General features: G+C 40.3%; 1 protein-coding gene across 1 annotated transcript in view; it reads right to left on the bottom strand.

Annotated features, from left to right (window-relative positions):
• Positions 1 to 17,085, bottom strand: part of RABGAP1 (RAB GTPase activating protein 1) — a 67,596-nt gene that overhangs the window by 37,381 nt on the left and 13,130 nt on the right. Inside the window, exons 8-12 of the mRNA XM_009892276.1 lie at positions 16,278 to 16,380; positions 14,886 to 15,055; positions 10,965 to 11,139; positions 9,145 to 9,238; positions 6,072 to 6,222 (exon numbers count right to left, since the gene is read on the bottom strand). Coding sequence (XP_009890578.1) covers positions 6,072 to 6,222; positions 9,145 to 9,238; positions 10,965 to 11,139; positions 14,886 to 15,055; positions 16,278 to 16,380 — 693 coding nt within the window. The remainder of the gene's footprint in view (positions 1 to 6,071; positions 6,223 to 9,144; positions 9,239 to 10,964; positions 11,140 to 14,885; positions 15,056 to 16,277; positions 16,381 to 17,085) is intronic.

Here is a 17,085-nt window from a genome sequence, read left to right as displayed (position 1 = left end):
CCCCCCCGAAAGCCGATGCCCCGAGCGGCCGATGGCGGTAGGTGCCTCACCCGGCGCGACCCCGCAGCCCGCGGGGGAAAGTGGCGCGTCCCACCCGCGCCGCACAGCCCCGTCCTGCGGACCGACACGCACCCACGGCCTGCTCCCGCCACCGACGGACGGACACCCGCCGCACACCCCTGCTCCTCCTCTCCCCACCGCACATGGCAGCCGGCCAAGCGAGGAGGTGCATTCAAACGTTTAGTCGGAATTTAAGGCTTTTCCATCCAAGCCCTTTTGGGTAAACGCTTACGCTGGCACGAACGTGTCTTTCCTAGGTGTAGTTTGGGTTGCTTAGGAGACACTTGAAACCAAGGGCAAAGCCGAGAACCGTGTCCCACCAGCGATGCAGGTGTTGTCCCAGGTCGGTGAGCACCTCCTGCACACAAAACCCAAAGGCGTCGCTATCCCTGACAGTCCCCCAGAAAACCTACACCAAACTAGACAAACGGAGAAAACCCAATGACGTTCCAGAGAGCAAACACACAAGAGATTCACAACACAGCACTTGCACTTGTATTCACACCATAAGCGAATACCATCACGCATATTTAACCAGAAAAACCTCTTCAATGCATACAAGGCGAAGATGTCATCACCGGATACTCGTATCTTGTTGTCTGTCAAGAGCGTTTTACTCACTTGACATACTGGAAAACACATTCCCATGGTATGTGGAAGCTCATTCTCCGATGCGGATACCACACTGCAGCACTGCCACGACTCAGGACAGGCCCAGCGCTACGGGAATTGGTCTTTGAACTGATCAAACCAGTACGAGACGGGAGAGAGGCTCTTCAACAATTCAAGTCCTTTTGTCAAACAAGGAGGTGTGCAACTGGCATCCTTAGGGGCACAGGCCCACACACTGAATTCAACCGAAACCAACAAGCCCAAGGTTTTGGTTAACCTGAGCTAAATGTTTGTTATTCTGCAGGATACCTAATGGAAAATGAACTGCAGCCAAAGGGACAGATCTCACAGCAATCACGCTGCAGTGCTGGGGATTTTAGCTGACCTGGAAGTAGAAGAAAAACCATTTTACGCTAACGCTCGTATTGGTCAAAAATCTATGCTGGACAACAGCATGACTTGGCAGATTTTTAGTTAGTCTTGTGCAAAAGCCTGAAAACAAAAACTTGTTTTTTCCGCCCTATCTTTACTCCCCAAAAGATCCCTTTACTATTGTCCTTCATTTTTATTATAATTTATGGTGTTTCTACTCGTGGCAATTGAAGAACTGTAGCTAGGAAACATAAACTTTGAATTAAATTTAGGCAAGGGTATTGTAGTTATACAAAAAACAAGCTATGATTGAATTACTGCCGCAGAAATGATCTCCTGTCTTTCCAAAGCAGAGAATGATTTACATACCAATTGATTCAAATAGTATTTCTGGATCCTTAGGCATGAATAGACACATTATAAACATCCTTAGAAAAGAACATACATTGAACTTTAAATATCTCTCAGATATATAAAAACAAGGTAGTACTGGAAATTGTGAGACTGACCAAAACAACATCTGGTTGCTGAAATTTCAAAACAAAAGACGCACCATCAAAAACTCTTCAGCGTTTAGATTTTTATTGCAAGTAGACTCTTAGCTCCTATCCAGCTGACAGGTACTCCTGCAGGAGAGCGCGAGCTGTTCTTTCCTTTAACTGACATTCTATTGTTTCTCCAAAGCTGAGAGGAATAGCTCTGTTCGAAGTTTGTGCCAACTTACTCCTGCCTGCGTAACACACCCATGCCCAAACCAGCACCACCTCAAGTCCATCCTCTCAAGCACCCCTGCCCCAGAAGCCGGACCAAAGTGGTCAACAAAGGGTGTAAATGGCAACCAGCAGCTAACTGGGCTGGAGATCCACCTACCCGTTACCCCGGCACTGTGGGCAAGTGCACAACCAGTCCGCTGAGAAGAACCACTCTACAAGACACGGAAACGTACGGCTGAGGTCTCCGAGAGACTGAAAATGCTTCTGTGTTGTAGAGACTTCTCCCGCTCTACACACACTACGACCTCATCTAAGACTACTAAAAGGTATTCAAGAAATCATTCAAAGTTACAACGAGAACTCTTGGGAAAACTACTGCTTGTAAGAGATAATTAAACCTTTATCACCACGTGATCAAAACCAATCAAACAAAGGATCCAGAGGTTCAGGCACAGTGACAGCAAGACTACGTCATACTTCTTACACCGTGATTCACAGATGTGTGTTAGGTTTGATTTCAGTTGATCATACACAATTGTGGCCTCTTTTATTCCTGAAAATTAAATGTATTCCTCTTAATTTTTACGAGCGTGTGGAAATTTGATTGCGATACAAGTGGAAAATAAATGTTAGCCACCCACAGCTACGCTACTGTTACATTTTATCCCACTGACGAAGCAATGCATTCCGTCAAATAATGGCAGTGACATTTTAATGTATTTGTTCATGAAAAACTAGCATCATTTGCACCACTACCGAGGAGTATATTTGGTAGAACTTCTGTGTAATGTAATTCTCTGCTCATGGAGACAAAAAGTGGGAAGATAAGAAAGTGGGTAGCAAGAGTCCTGCTATAAGAAAAACTGGAACAAATTAATCTCTTACCAGGCCTACGATTTCTACCAGAAATGGTGACCCCGGGGCAACATCCCAGGATACTCCTCCTGCCACTGGACTTTTAATTTTTTTTTTTTTTTTTTTTGTGCCACAAGATGTCCCTCTCACGTCGTAATTTTCTTAATATAGTGCATTTATCTGATACAACAGTTCATGGTTTTTTCCTTTCAATGTTATTTCCTCTGACACAGACCTATATGCAAAAGCTTTTATTTTCTCCTCAATATTTTAAGTGTCAGGTTCTTAAAATTTTGGTATTATGAAGTACTTCTCCACTGAGAGATTGCCACTGATCTGAGAGATTCAGTAGTTGTATTAATCCTTTTTAAAAACCATGTCTGAGAAGTGGCAATTGTCTATTTTGCTTTGTATTGTGATTTTTTTTTTTTAAACTCGTGTGGCTCGCTTTACAAGTTTTCTACCCAACAATACTTTCCATCCACCTATGACTGTTAGAAAAAGGAAGCATTTTTCCTGCAGGTGTCCACTAACGCCTGGAGCGAGTCCCCATGTCTCTCCTCCTACCTTCCTGTGGCTGGAAGCCTGAAGATTAACAGCCGTAGCCATGATTGCCAAAGTCCTACCAGGAACAGATGCCTCTCAAAGGGATTGTCTAGATCGTTTTACCTAGAGTTTGCTTTCTGTCCCCAGTAGGGACATGACCTTAATTCATTGGGCTGGCTTTCATCCACACTCCCCACCAGGAGCACGACAATCTGGAGTTGCTAAAAGCTTTATTATTGCACGCAGATGGTGTGCAAATTCTCAAAAGTAATTTGTGGAAGCACCACAATGGTGAAACTTTGACACTACCGCAATAACAACAGCACAGAGTACAAAACCTCAGCTAACGTTTAGCAAAGAAATAAGGAGCAAATAATTAATAAATACTGTTATGATGCCTAGAATGCAACGTGTGCACCTTGAGATACGGTTTCAATACCATTTTTAATGCACAACAGATCCAAGCAGAGACCACGACACAGCCTTCCGGGGTAGGACACAGCAGAAGACATTTCCTTTTCAATCATTCAAGTAGCCACACATCAACAGTAAATAAGAAACTATCCTTGCAGCCGTTAATTTGCAAAAGAAAGCAAAACCCACAGATTCACCGAGCACCAGGGACCAGAACAGCACAGAAAGCAAACACCAGAAGAAATACCAGGGCGCCTGCATCCAACGCCCTGCGCACAAGGGGGAAAAGAAAAAAATCCCTGAAAGAGGCCAGAAGCTTTTGAAGCAGCTGTCAACACAGATCCTTATTAATTTGGGACTGTGCTGCCGCATGGGGTCATGAAAAGCCTGTCAGAAATCAAACGCAGCTACAGGAATAGAGGTCAACATTAAGAGAGAAGGGGCACTGGATTAGGAGTACTCAAACAGGCTTACTGCATCTCCTACTTGCACTGAAGAGCAAAGGTTTTACATCAACTCCTTGTGCTTCTGCACTACGCCGCAGCAGTTATTCTCAGATAAACCATTTTCAACGCACGGTAATGCAAATAATGGCATGCTTGCCAGAGACGAATTTGTATTAGTGACATGCAGAACACGGCAAAGCTTTACGAGGACTGTAAAGCAATATATTATAAGGGACCCTTGCCTTCACATAATTAACAATTCTTTTTTCCCCCCAGACACGTTCACTCCTGTGCATTGCTGCACGTTGACTGTAACTAAGCTGCTATTTTCAGAGCAGTAAGAATTAGTCACATTAGAACTCCAAAATTATCAAATAATCTATGAAAGGCAGGAAAATAAAAAATGAAAGCAAAAGTGCAATCCAGCATTACTACACTGTCAGCATATACTGTATACAACTAAAGCAAATATTTTCATTTGCTTTAGTTGGTTATTATGGCATGCTGGTAGTATACTACTGATCTCATACAACTACAGCAGAGCCTGAAAACGGTTGTTCAGTGCTCATTTTCTTTCATTGTTTAATTCTTTCATTAGTTTCTACGCTGAAAGACCACTGCAGGTCTAGCCAGTCCTTTTGCTGCAGAACACAGCGCTGGCTCAGCCCTACTCTCCTTTTGCTTGGACTCCAGAGATGCTTCCAACACATTAGACCCAGGTTACTTCCTTTGTCTCTGCCAAATGTAAATGCGTGGAAAGGTTTCTCAGATTTTAAAATGAAATGTTACACTATTCCTTTCTAGCTCACAAAGACAGTAGCAGTACATGTCACCAACTGTGCCACAAAGAGATCGTCTTTTCCATTCTGACACTAAAACACTGAAACAGAGAAACAAGTGAGGCTGTCAACTACTCACTAGGCAATTAAAATAACACAACAGGAGTAACTGTGATATACTCCTTGCCAGAGCACTCAACCTCCACATTATTTGTAAGATTTATTCACCATAAAATCCAACTTACAGCTCTACAATGCATGTACCGATATTAAGGAATTCAGATCAAGTTTCTTCTATATTCAATAAGTGTGTGAAAGTATTTATGGCAGAACATTTTTAGCTAATCTAACATGATTCATTCAAATCACGTAGAATCCTTCCTGCATGATTCCAGCAAAGGCCGAGTTTAATTTCAGAAGCCCGCTTGCCCTCAGAATAAGGTCTTTAATTGCTCCTTGCGAATCTGGGCCATCAGAACATCGCTATTCAAAAGCTGATTCAGTTGTTTTGCCTTTTTAACTGGTGAATAATTAATTTGTTATATTTGTACGAAAGTTGCATCATTAATAATTTCTAATATAGTCCTTCTAGACTTGCACGTTTGATGAAAGCAGTAAAACAACATATCTATACAGATAATGGTCAAATGCAAATTAACACGTGGGTTTTCTGATTAAGAAAGAGACATTCCATTTTGTGACCCATCTGTTACTCTAGAACTTTGAGAAACACTGAATGATGTTTGTACATATGACTCTTACTTTCTTTTCCTATGTTACTGAGGTCAGCATTCAAGATGAGAAGTTAAACTGCTGTCTAGTGCAAAATGTCCACAGCAATGTTTTTTCTATCAAAAAAAGACTGCAATTTCAACTAGCATAAATGTTAAGACAATACAGCAAAATTCAGCTTTCATTCAGAAAATCCAAACAAGCAACGGAAATGAGCTCCCTGACTCTCTGTCAATTATGAAAGCAATTAATAGAATACTAATTTTTGACAAACTAACTCAGAACTCATCTGAGCGAAACAGAAGTGGGACTATTAAAAAGAAAGCACTCTAAGCAGGAATAATGCCACAAATGACACTGCATGTTAGTTTTTTTGTTGCAGAGAAGATTGAATTACACTCACTAGTTGATACGCTATACTCAGATACACTCATGAACCTTTAAGCAAGAGGGTACCCACTCGGGAGTCTCTGTATTTCATTCATTAAAATACAGGGGGCTGGGGGAGGGGGCGGGAGGGGAATATGAAAAAAGCATTCTACCTTTGTGATGAGAATTCGGTACTTCTCCACCAGGTGATCGTTATTATGACACCCTGCCAGCAACTGCCACACTTCTCCTCTTAGGGCCTCAGGGACACCGCTTCTCACCAACGCTGACAATGTCTTCGGCCTGACGCTCAAATTGAGGTGCCTGGGTGTAGGTGAAGGCATTGTTACTATTATCCAAGTACAAATAAATGAGTACAGGAGCAACAACTCATGTGTAACATCACACACGTCAAATGACAAGAATTTCAAGACAGTCCATATGTTGCCAGAGTAAGTGAAATTCAAGTTATATAAAAAAAAAATAAATCACAACAGATTTGGAGAAGCACTTTCCAAACTATTTCCTTGATTCCCATTAAATTTAAATATAATATAAACATATGTTATAAAAACTCAACAAATCAAAACACTCCAGCAAAAACTAGAACTGGAGGACAGACACCACGCTGTGTAAAATTCCAAGCTCAAACTACACCACACTGAGAATTAGTTTGCAGAAGCTCATACTGCTCTGTAGACTTTCGACGCCCGAGCAGGCAGGTAACCTTTCAGGCGAGGGAGGGAGAGAGAGAAGACAGGCAAATAGAGCTATAAAAAGATCTCCCATGGTTATCTAACTACACCCATGCATTTAAGCAGCTTCCACTGTACAAGCTAGTCCCATCTAAACAGTTTTTTCAAGTGAGACTGGTGACAGCTCATAAATTACAGCACTGTAAGTTGTAAAAACTAAACCTACACATAATTTATGCAGTTACAGAAAGTTAAGCTGAACAGTCCATTCGTGGCTTTTACATAAAATCCTCAAAAGACAGAGGCCTTAAATCAAAGAAACTACAATTTTTCTGCAGTTACTAAAAAACAAACTTCTTGGTAAAATGATTAAGAGGACCCATAGACAAAGCCAGGCAAAAAATGGACTTGTCATATCGATCGCATTATCTTCTTAACAATAAATTGGTATTTAATCATGTTTGTTAACAGTCTAACAGATAGGTGGATGGTAATTTTACACAGATTGGGACTCTTTGTTCCCTTCCTCCAGTGTGCAGTGTTCCACCACAGTAACCCGGAGACTAGCAATGTGGACATTTAACTCAGTCTATATTGCACAGAACCCGGTACCACGATGTCCTCCTTCACTTTGCTTTCTCTAAAGAACATCAACGATAATAAAAATAAAACTTACATAATAATGACATTCATATCTATAGACTTACATATCATATATTCACAAAGCATTTATTATACCTTGATATAATATAAACACATTAAAATATTTCTACAAAAATACTTGTTACATACACAATATTTAAAGTCTTTGTAAAGGCCTATAAAACTGCTTTGCCTTAGTATCGGATCAGAGTAAGTACAACAGTAATTCCAACAAATACAGCCATGAACTGTAAGGCTGTAGACCAAAAGCCACACGCTACTAGATTCTTCCAAACTATTTGGAAATGAGAAAACTGTGTGACTCAGCAGTTATGAAATCTGAGCCAAATATTATTTAGAAATCACAAAATACCATTGCATATTTAATTGCTATACAAATCTAATTATGGGATTCTAAAAAACTAGCATGAAACTACCTGAACCTTGAGTTTTATGATTTTCAATCCTCTTACATTAAAAGCTCAAGGATCGTTACTTCCAAATACTCGTTTTTAGTTAAGAAGGAAAGCCCTTTAACACATATTAAAGTTGTTGCCAGCATTAGCACAGAAGCACTTCATATCCTCTTAGAGCTGCCAAAACATTTTCAATGGGAGTCAGGTGGCTTAATTATCCTTGAGCCCTTGGAAGAATTACAAAAAAAATTCAAGTTGGAAGAAACTTTCTCACAGCAGCAGATGCGTAGAGCTCAGCTGTTAAAGATGTTTCTACAACTCCAGGAGAGGGAGGGAAAAGGGATCACAGATTCTTTTACCACAGCCTTCCCCTTCTTACCAATGTGTCCATTTCTGATGCCCACTTTCCTACCAAATTAGCGCAATATATTAGTGCAAAACCAAACTGGAAGTAAAAGTACTTATTCAAATTCTGCAATTACTTAGCAGTAAGATAAAAAATATTGCTAAATTGTTATAACCTTAATTTAAAGAGAATCCTGGCTAAGAGGTCACACATCATGTAAAGTGATGACTTACTCCAATCTCTGCTGTGCTGCTCCTTAGATTTAGTAGTCTGTTCAGATCTTTGATTTGCTGTACACCCCCTTACCCTGCTGCTCAGTAACTCTAGGAAGCAGAAGGCAGCAACTAAAGCCAGAGTCAAAATGTGGCATATTTGAGCTCAATCTGATGTTGTGCCTGTCACCCCCCTTTGTGAAAAAACATACTGGATTTTGCAATAATCAGCATCACTTTCTTAGAACTGCTCAGGCTACTTCAAGATGAATAAAAGATCCTTCACGAAAGGAGGACAGGTGTTGCATTAGCAACTTGACTGTCAAGAAACACTCTTCTTGTAAATTGGCATTTTCTAGGAAAAAAAAAGCCAGAAGAGCTCGTGTACTTCCTTCTTGGCAGGCTCTGGAGCCATCTTCCCTTAGATGAGGGAGGAAAAGCATCTTCGCTATCCAAGTACAAATCTCCCATATTCTTAAGCTACAGTTACTAACATGACAGCTGCACAAAAAATTGGCTGCGAACTACATCAGAATTACAAAGAGGAATGGAAGTGATCTATGCAATAGAGAGATAAAGGAAGAGCTGCATTTTCTTTATACTACTTAGTTTAGAGGGTTTTTTAACAAATTCCCAGTGAAACTCACAGGTAAGTAAAATACTCATTTTAAGAGAGAACCACCTAAAGATACAGCGTAAGTTAATTTCAGTATTTAAGCATGCACTCAAAAATGAAAATACTTAAAACACCCTCTGAAGAAATGAGAAAACATGAAGCCAGAGAATAAGCGGTGTTGTGGGGATGAAAGAGGACTATATCCATACTAATCTCATCTCAGCTGGCTTCTGGAAATAACAAAGACTCTGAGCAGAAGGAGCAAACAGACTGAGAATATTCAGAATTGCAAAATTCAGAATGTGATTTTGCCACTTACCATTTGGACAGCAGCTCTCCCCACGTCTCAAGAATTTTTTCTGCGCACTCTTTGGAAACATCTCCAGAACCACTTAAGAGTGGTTCATCGTTGTCTGCCAACAGAACAGAAGAGATGCTTTGAGATCAACAGCCATCACTCTACCTTTACAGATTTAAATGTTGCTCTCCTAACTGCGTTAGTGTGCAGCAAGAACTCCTCATTTGTGGGTGCAGTGCTTGTGCGCTCACAGAGAAGGCAGAAGTAGGCTCTTCTCAGAGGCACGCAGTGATGTGACAAGAGACAGAAGGCAAGCAGCAACCCGTGAAGATCTGGTTTAAAAAAAAAAAAAAAATCAGGAAAAAAATTTACCACCAGAGTGTCCAAACTGATCCAAGGGCCCAGAGAGGTTGTGGAAACTTCATCATTGGAGATGGTCAAACAGGACAAGACCTTGAACAATCTATCTGGCTGGATTCACACTGCGTGGGAGGCACCATTAGAGACCTCCAGAGGTCCCTTCTCACGTAAGTAATTCTATTATTCTACCCCAAACTTTTGGAAGACTAAAAGAATTCTCAAATACCGCAACTTTCCACATGTGAAAAGCTACAATACTGGAAAACCTAAAAAGACAATAAAATCAACATGGGTTCACCGAGCAGCTGCAGACTTGCTATATTGTTGCAGATCCATGAAAGACCATGAGATATTTAACTGTTTTTTACTTCTACTTTGAAAGCTAGTACTTTTTGATAACTTCCTTGGCTAAATTAAACAGCTTTTTGAATGAAACGCATTCAAGAATGCGGTGGAGGGGGAGGATGAGCATAATCACAGTAACACTTTTTGAAACCAATACTAACTGATGTACTCCCAGATATTTTTAAACACTCACAGCAAGTATCATATACAAAAACTACATTTCATTGATACAGTAGCCAACACTGGGTTTGCATTATTGGGGAAATACACTCTTTTTCATTAAATCTATGCCTTCTCAACTGACACGTGAACTTGACAGCAAACTCTTGCAATGCTGCAAGTCCTATCAGCTGTAAACAAAATACATGTATGTTCCTGGTCTAGAAAACAATACCACTGTGGTTTAGCATAATGGTTAGAGACTGCTAATGAACAGCACTTTGCAAAGGAGTGAAACTTCAAAGCAACCTTCCCCTTCTTCCCCTCCCCCCCAAAAGGGAAATTAAAGCACAGAAGTGAAAATATTCACCCAAGGCCGTGCAGGCGGCCAGCAGAAACAGTGAAAAAGCAGAAACTCAAGTCATCTACACTTCAGCTCAGAGCTGTAAGGCCAGATGTTTATATACTCAGAACTAGTCCATATTTTGGTTTAAGAGAATTTTTAAAAAGCAGAAAAAAGATCCTGCAAATGCGTTAAGTTTCAAGCTGGGCAGGTCCCGGTAGAGTTTTATGTATTGCAGATGTCTGTACTCTCCTCTTCACTGAAACATGCTGCTTGCCTATATTTCCAAATAATATCAGCTTCTCATTTTTACTCTCAAGTCTGTTCACAGCTGCTCGGGGAGGGGCAGAAGCTACATGATAATCCCAAATTTTTAACAGCCTCTTTTCACATTGTTCCAAATATATCATACTGGAGGCTTCGGGAGGCCTGGGCTGAGAAAAGCACACAGAAGTGTCAGACGGGGAGAGGCTGATCCAGGAACGTGAGGGTATGGGTTATCGAACACTCGCAGCATTAAAGCAAGAAAAAAACGCCATCAGGAGGCCAGATTCTGACTGGAAATGATGTGACATAGTTCATAACTCTCTCATTTACCCACTGCCCTTTCTTTCAAAGCATACAATCCACTTACCTTCTTCTTCATCATCCTCTGGAGGAGAAGGAATCATCGAGCCCTGCGACCCAGACTGGGGCAGGCGAAGAGAAGGGCTTGCTGTAGTTTTTCTTCTCTCCCTTTCCGATTCACTTTCTAGGCACACAACTTCATATAACGTGTCCGAGTTATTCTTTCTGTCCTTTTGCTTTATCTAGAAAACAAGAAGTTTCATTTTCCTGAGAAAAGCTATACGAATACCCGCATTACTTTGTCAGGCTCTACCTTCCCTTTCTGGAACGGGAGAGCCGAGAAACAATTTTCATCACGTTCTACAGTGAGGAACGCTCAGCCCTTGCAGCACACTCACGCATCAGGCAGGCCTGCAAGCGCGGCTGTCCCTAACGCCCTGGGGCAAGCCGCAAGCACGCCGCACCCAGAGGGCATGAGTATCTGCTACAGACCAAGCGGCAGTGTCCTTTGCGTCTGCCATCCACAGGCAGCTCATCTTTTCAACCATAAACAGACTGGACACAAATGCATAGATTTTTAAACCTGTAAAAGCATCGGTCCAACAAATGGTCAGAGAGAACAAGGTTCCTTAATACGAAGCAACTCTGCCTTTATTTAAAGATTAGCGGAAAATTACAAGCAAAACCTTTAAAATTATGTCTAATTTCTCTCTTTAACTTTCTGGGGTTACTGATGGTGGCAAAAGGATTGCTTTAACAAAAACTGATCAGTATTTATTTTCCCATTGTGGGAATTGTCTTTAGTGATGCCTCCAAGTCATGTATCTGTGTATACATTGCTGCAGGAACACAAATTGTTAAGTCCCAAAGTCTATTGCGTGGCTCTGTTTCCTCCTTAATTTCCAATGCTTTGATACCTTCTTCTCCTCTAAAGGAAGATTTTACTTTGTGAAGTGGTTCTAGAATTTTAATACAGTTTAAGGATTTGGAACGTTGTTTTTTTTTTTTCATAAATTAATAGAGAGTAGAAAAGGAAAGGTGAAGAAAAGATGGAAATAAGACTGATAATTATACTCTACACTAAGCTCCCAGTGCTCAATTTTATCCTTTGGACTATAAAAAGTGAAGAGAAAAGCATCAAAACTAAAAATGACTAAATCACTAAATGTAATCTGAGCAAATAAAATCCCTCTGCTTTCACCATTTCCGAATAAAGAAGCACTGCCAAAGTAAGATAAGCCAATTCTACACAGCTGTATTTTTAATAGGCTAATCATGACTCCATAGAAACAGGTTTCCCTTCCAGGCTTATCAGGCAGCACATTCTATATTTGTTGCTTCCACTATGAATTTTGATAATCTTCCATTAGTAAACACTGGAAGTTGGATAACCTGACAGTGCCTGTGGAAAAAGAAGAATTAGTTAAGATAAGTCACAATGCCTGTGAATTTGGTAAGACAAAAGATACAGAATTAGCTTAGTAAGATAAGCTTCCTTTAAACTGCCAAACAGAAAAGGCACCTTTTGGAGGTTGTAGAATATTTATAGCCCCACAGCTTTAATTGTTCAACATCTCCACGCTCAAAAATATCCTAAATAAAAAAGACTGATCTCATCCATGAAGAATTTTTCCAACTTAAATTCTGAAGGAAATTTTGAAGGAAAGTTTCCAAAACGTTTATTCATATTTTATATAAAAAAATAGGACATACACAAAAAAAGAATCCGTCATGAACCTCATCTTTGTTACCACCATGATGCCATTATCTGCCAGCACTTCAAGACAAGTGCAAAAAGAACTAAGAAAGGCCTCTTATTTCATTCAAAACCTCTTCAAAAAAGAACACTTATCAAGAAATCAGGACTCCAACCCTGCTTTTTGGGGCTGTGCCCAAAATTATTAAATTATTAAACCTTGAGAGAGCACATAAATCCACATTGTTATTTCCTTCTATATATTTCCATTTCTTTGAACAGGACTTTCACTTCAGAACAATTTCTAAAGCAGGAGAATGGCAGCTACTTCAAGTACATCATCTCTTTAGTGACTCGGACCTGCAATGTTTTGAGACCAAGTTATTGCCTTGTACTGTTATTATGAATATCCTGGACAGAAATAATCCTTTCCTTTTTAGTAGATAGCGTAAAAAATAAGTTGGAAAAAACAGTAAAAGTTTTTAACAAGTTCTAGGGATTTTTTTGTGGTTGCTGGATTTTTTTCCCCCAGGGAAAACTTGGGGTACGTGTGAAATCACTGCTTCCAACCACGCACAAGGGGGAAAACAGACTTTCACAAAAATTTTTTTTTTCTTCTAATTTCATGTAGATGTTTGCTCATCTAAAAAAAAAGAAAAGTGAAATTTGTATGATAAAATCAATCTAGTGACATATAGATACCATGTCACCAGGATTATATTAAAGACTTTTTTAATCTTAACTCTTAGTTTTACATACTTAGCCTGCTATACCCGTATGCAACAAACTCTCATTATAGCCCCGGTTTGCAGATAAATCCTCTGCTCCTTTTGTTTCTGTGCTTTGGCTGGAAAATCCATAGGCCTCTACGTAACTGCACAGCCTCATCAAAGCTGTCAAAATTCGGTTCGAAATGAGGACATCCAGCTTTTTATGGGAACTTTAGACAGCCAGCAACAATTACCATAACGAAGGTGTGGTGGTGCAACCCCCCCCAACCTGCCGGGCCACTGGGTGCTTGGCGCGATTCCCCCTCCTGGGCCAGAGACCACGCTGGGATCAGTCAGGCGCAGATGGGGAACGGCAGCGGCCATCCATCACCCCCTGACAGCCTGGTACACCTGGACTTGGGTCGTGGCCCAAAGTGGGGGGGATACCAGAACTTCAAAGTCTAGGCAAGTTTTGGGCTTGCGCAACTGGTGGAAAGCACCAACCTGAGCCGAAACGGAAAAGTCCCTGATGAAAGTCAATTATCTTGTACCCTATAAATAGCGACTCTAGTGAGACCCTTCAAGCTCTCTTGGATCGCAGTGGGCTGTGACCAGCACATCCTCTGTGGTGGGATGCCGCTCGGGCACAACCAGGGCGAAGTCAACCTTCTCGGGGCTCAACGATCTCCTGGGACAGGCCGATGCACTGTCAGTATTCACACAAAACTCCAGAAGAAGGAAATTTTAACTATAGGCTATAGCCTCTCTCATCCACCTCTCTACCTGTTTGAATATACACATTAACCTTCATGAGTGCGGGATTTTTATATTTTAGCGGATCCAAATACTTCTGTTTGTCTGTGCGTGTGTGAGGAGTCGGAAGGGCACCCGACAGCTCACTGGGGCCACCCACCGCGAAGGGACCCTGGTCCGAGCAGTTCAAGACTCGGGTGGTGGGTGTGCGTCTCCTTGAATGGGGTGTGTTTGTATGTCTTGTGTTTACTCATATGTACGTACATGTATTTTGATTTAGGATGCCCTGTAGTAAGTTAGTGTGAATCTTGTCATTCTCGAATTTGTAATTAAGTTGCTGTTTAATTATTCTACCGAATCACCTTCTTAATCCTTAAATTGGTTAATGATTAAGTGCTGCTAAAATTCAACCTTTTGATCTACCTCCAACCGTTAATAAATCTTAAATTGTTGCTAAATCATAACCGTGTCAAATATTTTCATCTGCAACAGGACAGCTTTTCTAAAATTGAAGAATGTTCACTGTACCCCTTTGAATCAGGAGCAAAATGTTGTAATATGAACATTTTATTAGTAAAGGTTTTACCAATACTAGGGAGGAAAAAACATAGTGAAATCCTGATCTGCCAACAGGCACTAATAACTACAATTCACCTTTACCTCCAATGCATTTGTATTTATTCAGCATCACACCATAAACCTACTTCTCAAGTCTCAAAACAATATAATTGACTGTACTACAGTTACATTTGAAAAACAACCCTGCCAAATCCCAAATTAACTGTAGATTTTATTTATTTGTTTTTGTTTTTTTTTTTAAAAGTGTTACCTGTTTCAATTTTAGGAAAAAATTTTCAGTAGAGCTACGTTTGCTGAAGGGCCAGAACAATCTCTCATTAGGTGAACAAACTCTGACTTTAGTCTCCAGAATGAATCGAACAGGTTCCTGAACCTCAGTTATCACCAAATCCACAGCGGTAGTCATGAACAATACTTTATCTAGAAAAGAAAAAAGAGACGATAGTATTAAAAGAAATATTTTGAACAAAATATTCTATAACCTCTTTCCTAGTAACATGAAACAACAAAAGAAACTTTTTTTGCAGAATTCAATTTTTCCCCTAATTTAACATCTCAAGACCCTAGAATTTTGCAAACAGGAATTTGAGGTGACTATCCACTATCCACTATCCACTAGAGAGTATGGAAACTTAAGCCAAGAAAATTATCTTGTTAAAGAGAATAAAAACTTTGCTTTTTCAAATCCCACTGAAAAGTATCAAAAATCTTAATTAAACATTATAAGGGAACTATATACTTAACTCCACAGTGCAGATCTCTTGCCACCTAGCCTAACTACATTTTAGTGGGGTTTTTTGTTTTTAAAGTTACTTAGAGAACACTTATGTCCCACCATATTAAAGGTAGCATTTAAGACCATCTCAGCTGTGAGATTCAGAAAATTGACTATACAGTATGATGCTCCAAAAGGAGGGAACTGGAGTCAGTGACCTATGAGATCTCTTCTGGTACTAAATGACAAATTGTGTCCTTTAGGTAGGATGGCATTCAATCTCACGGCAGATTGTACCCAGCTGTACCCAGCAGCTGACTTTTATGACTTTGCCCCATCAATTCCCATTAACTTCCCCAACCTTTGGCATGCAACTGTGACAATAGATTGAAAAGATGGTAATTCAGCTGACATCTTAAAAGAAGTAATGACAGCTCTGTTACAGTACTCAAGAGAGCAATGCAGCATCAGCTATTTTCAGATTACAGCTGGAAGTGTTTTACTTTCATTTTCATAGGTACAGGAATCCTTCTTTTTTAATTAAAAACTTGGACTCAGAAAAATCTGAACTGACCACATAAACTAACCAAAGAAGAAATCTGCAATAGTCATTTAGTGCAATTCTCAATGGGATTCTCAAGAAGCTCTAACGGTGCGCAAAGCATCTGCATCCTGTCCCCACACCTATACAGCCTCATACTGGGATAGACTTGTTCTTCCAAGGTATTATTACTGGGGTTTTTTCTAGCCTTCTATTTTGTTTAGATTTTTGTGTTACATCTGGCATCCCACTTTCCGACAATATATCCCCTACTATGAAGAAAGTCTTTTTACAGGATTCATCTTAACAAAAAGACAATTGATCCAATGCCCCCTATGTAAGCAATTTGCCCTGGCTAGGGATAACATCTGGCAAAACCTTCCTACCTTTTGGTGTTTCTTCATTTACAAATTGGAAGTGTGGAGATTTTTGATTCCAGCTCCCAGTGATCACATATGATTTCCCATCAGAACTTTTACCCATGGACTCCTGGAAACAAGGTAAGTTTATATATTTTTGTTTAAATTAAACAAATCTCTATATTATGAAGTCTCAGCCCCATAAAACAGCTGCTGCAGTGGCAGGAGAGGGGCAAGCATCTGCAGCCCCTGTGACACAGTCCTGTAGCAGAGATCATCTCTGAAGAAAAGAACAGAGTTCCCATGCAAACTTTGGTCACCTCGCTGATAACACAACACAGCCAATTAATACTAATCACTAAATATGTATGTGGTAAGAACATCTGCCAAGTGAGACTTGAAGACCAACAGCTCCTTTTGGCGGTGGCCATTTGACAGCAACTTTCAGCTCACACAGGTGTAGGTGAGATCACAACCAACTACTTGGAAAGACAAGGCTCCAAGCTGCAAAGGCTTTGCCTTTTTGTTTCTGCTGTTTGAAACAAACAAACAAAACCAAAAAACCCAAAGACACCCCCCCAAAAAATCCCCCAAACCAAACCAAACAAACCTAAGAAAAAACTCCAACCAAAAAAAATGGAAAAAACCCAAACCGAAAAAAGAAACACTTCTTCAAACTTCTCTGTAGTTGTTCTGGAAAATCCAAGGCAATCCAGTCTTTGTGGCCTCATTTTGCATCGTTCAGTCTCTGAATGACAGCTGCCTGAGCAGTAAAGCTTTTAAACATATCAGGCTTTAATCACGAACTGAGGGGATGTAGTTCATTGCCTCTAAT

The sequence above is a fragment of the Charadrius vociferus genome, unplaced genomic scaffold (genome assembly GCF_000708025.1).
Source record: "Charadrius vociferus isolate BGI_N301 unplaced genomic scaffold, ASM70802v2 scaffold549, whole genome shotgun sequence".
Classification (NCBI taxonomy): Eukaryota; Metazoa; Chordata; class Aves; order Charadriiformes; family Charadriidae; genus Charadrius; species Charadrius vociferus.
This window is presented reverse-complemented; position numbering and strand designations above follow the sequence as displayed.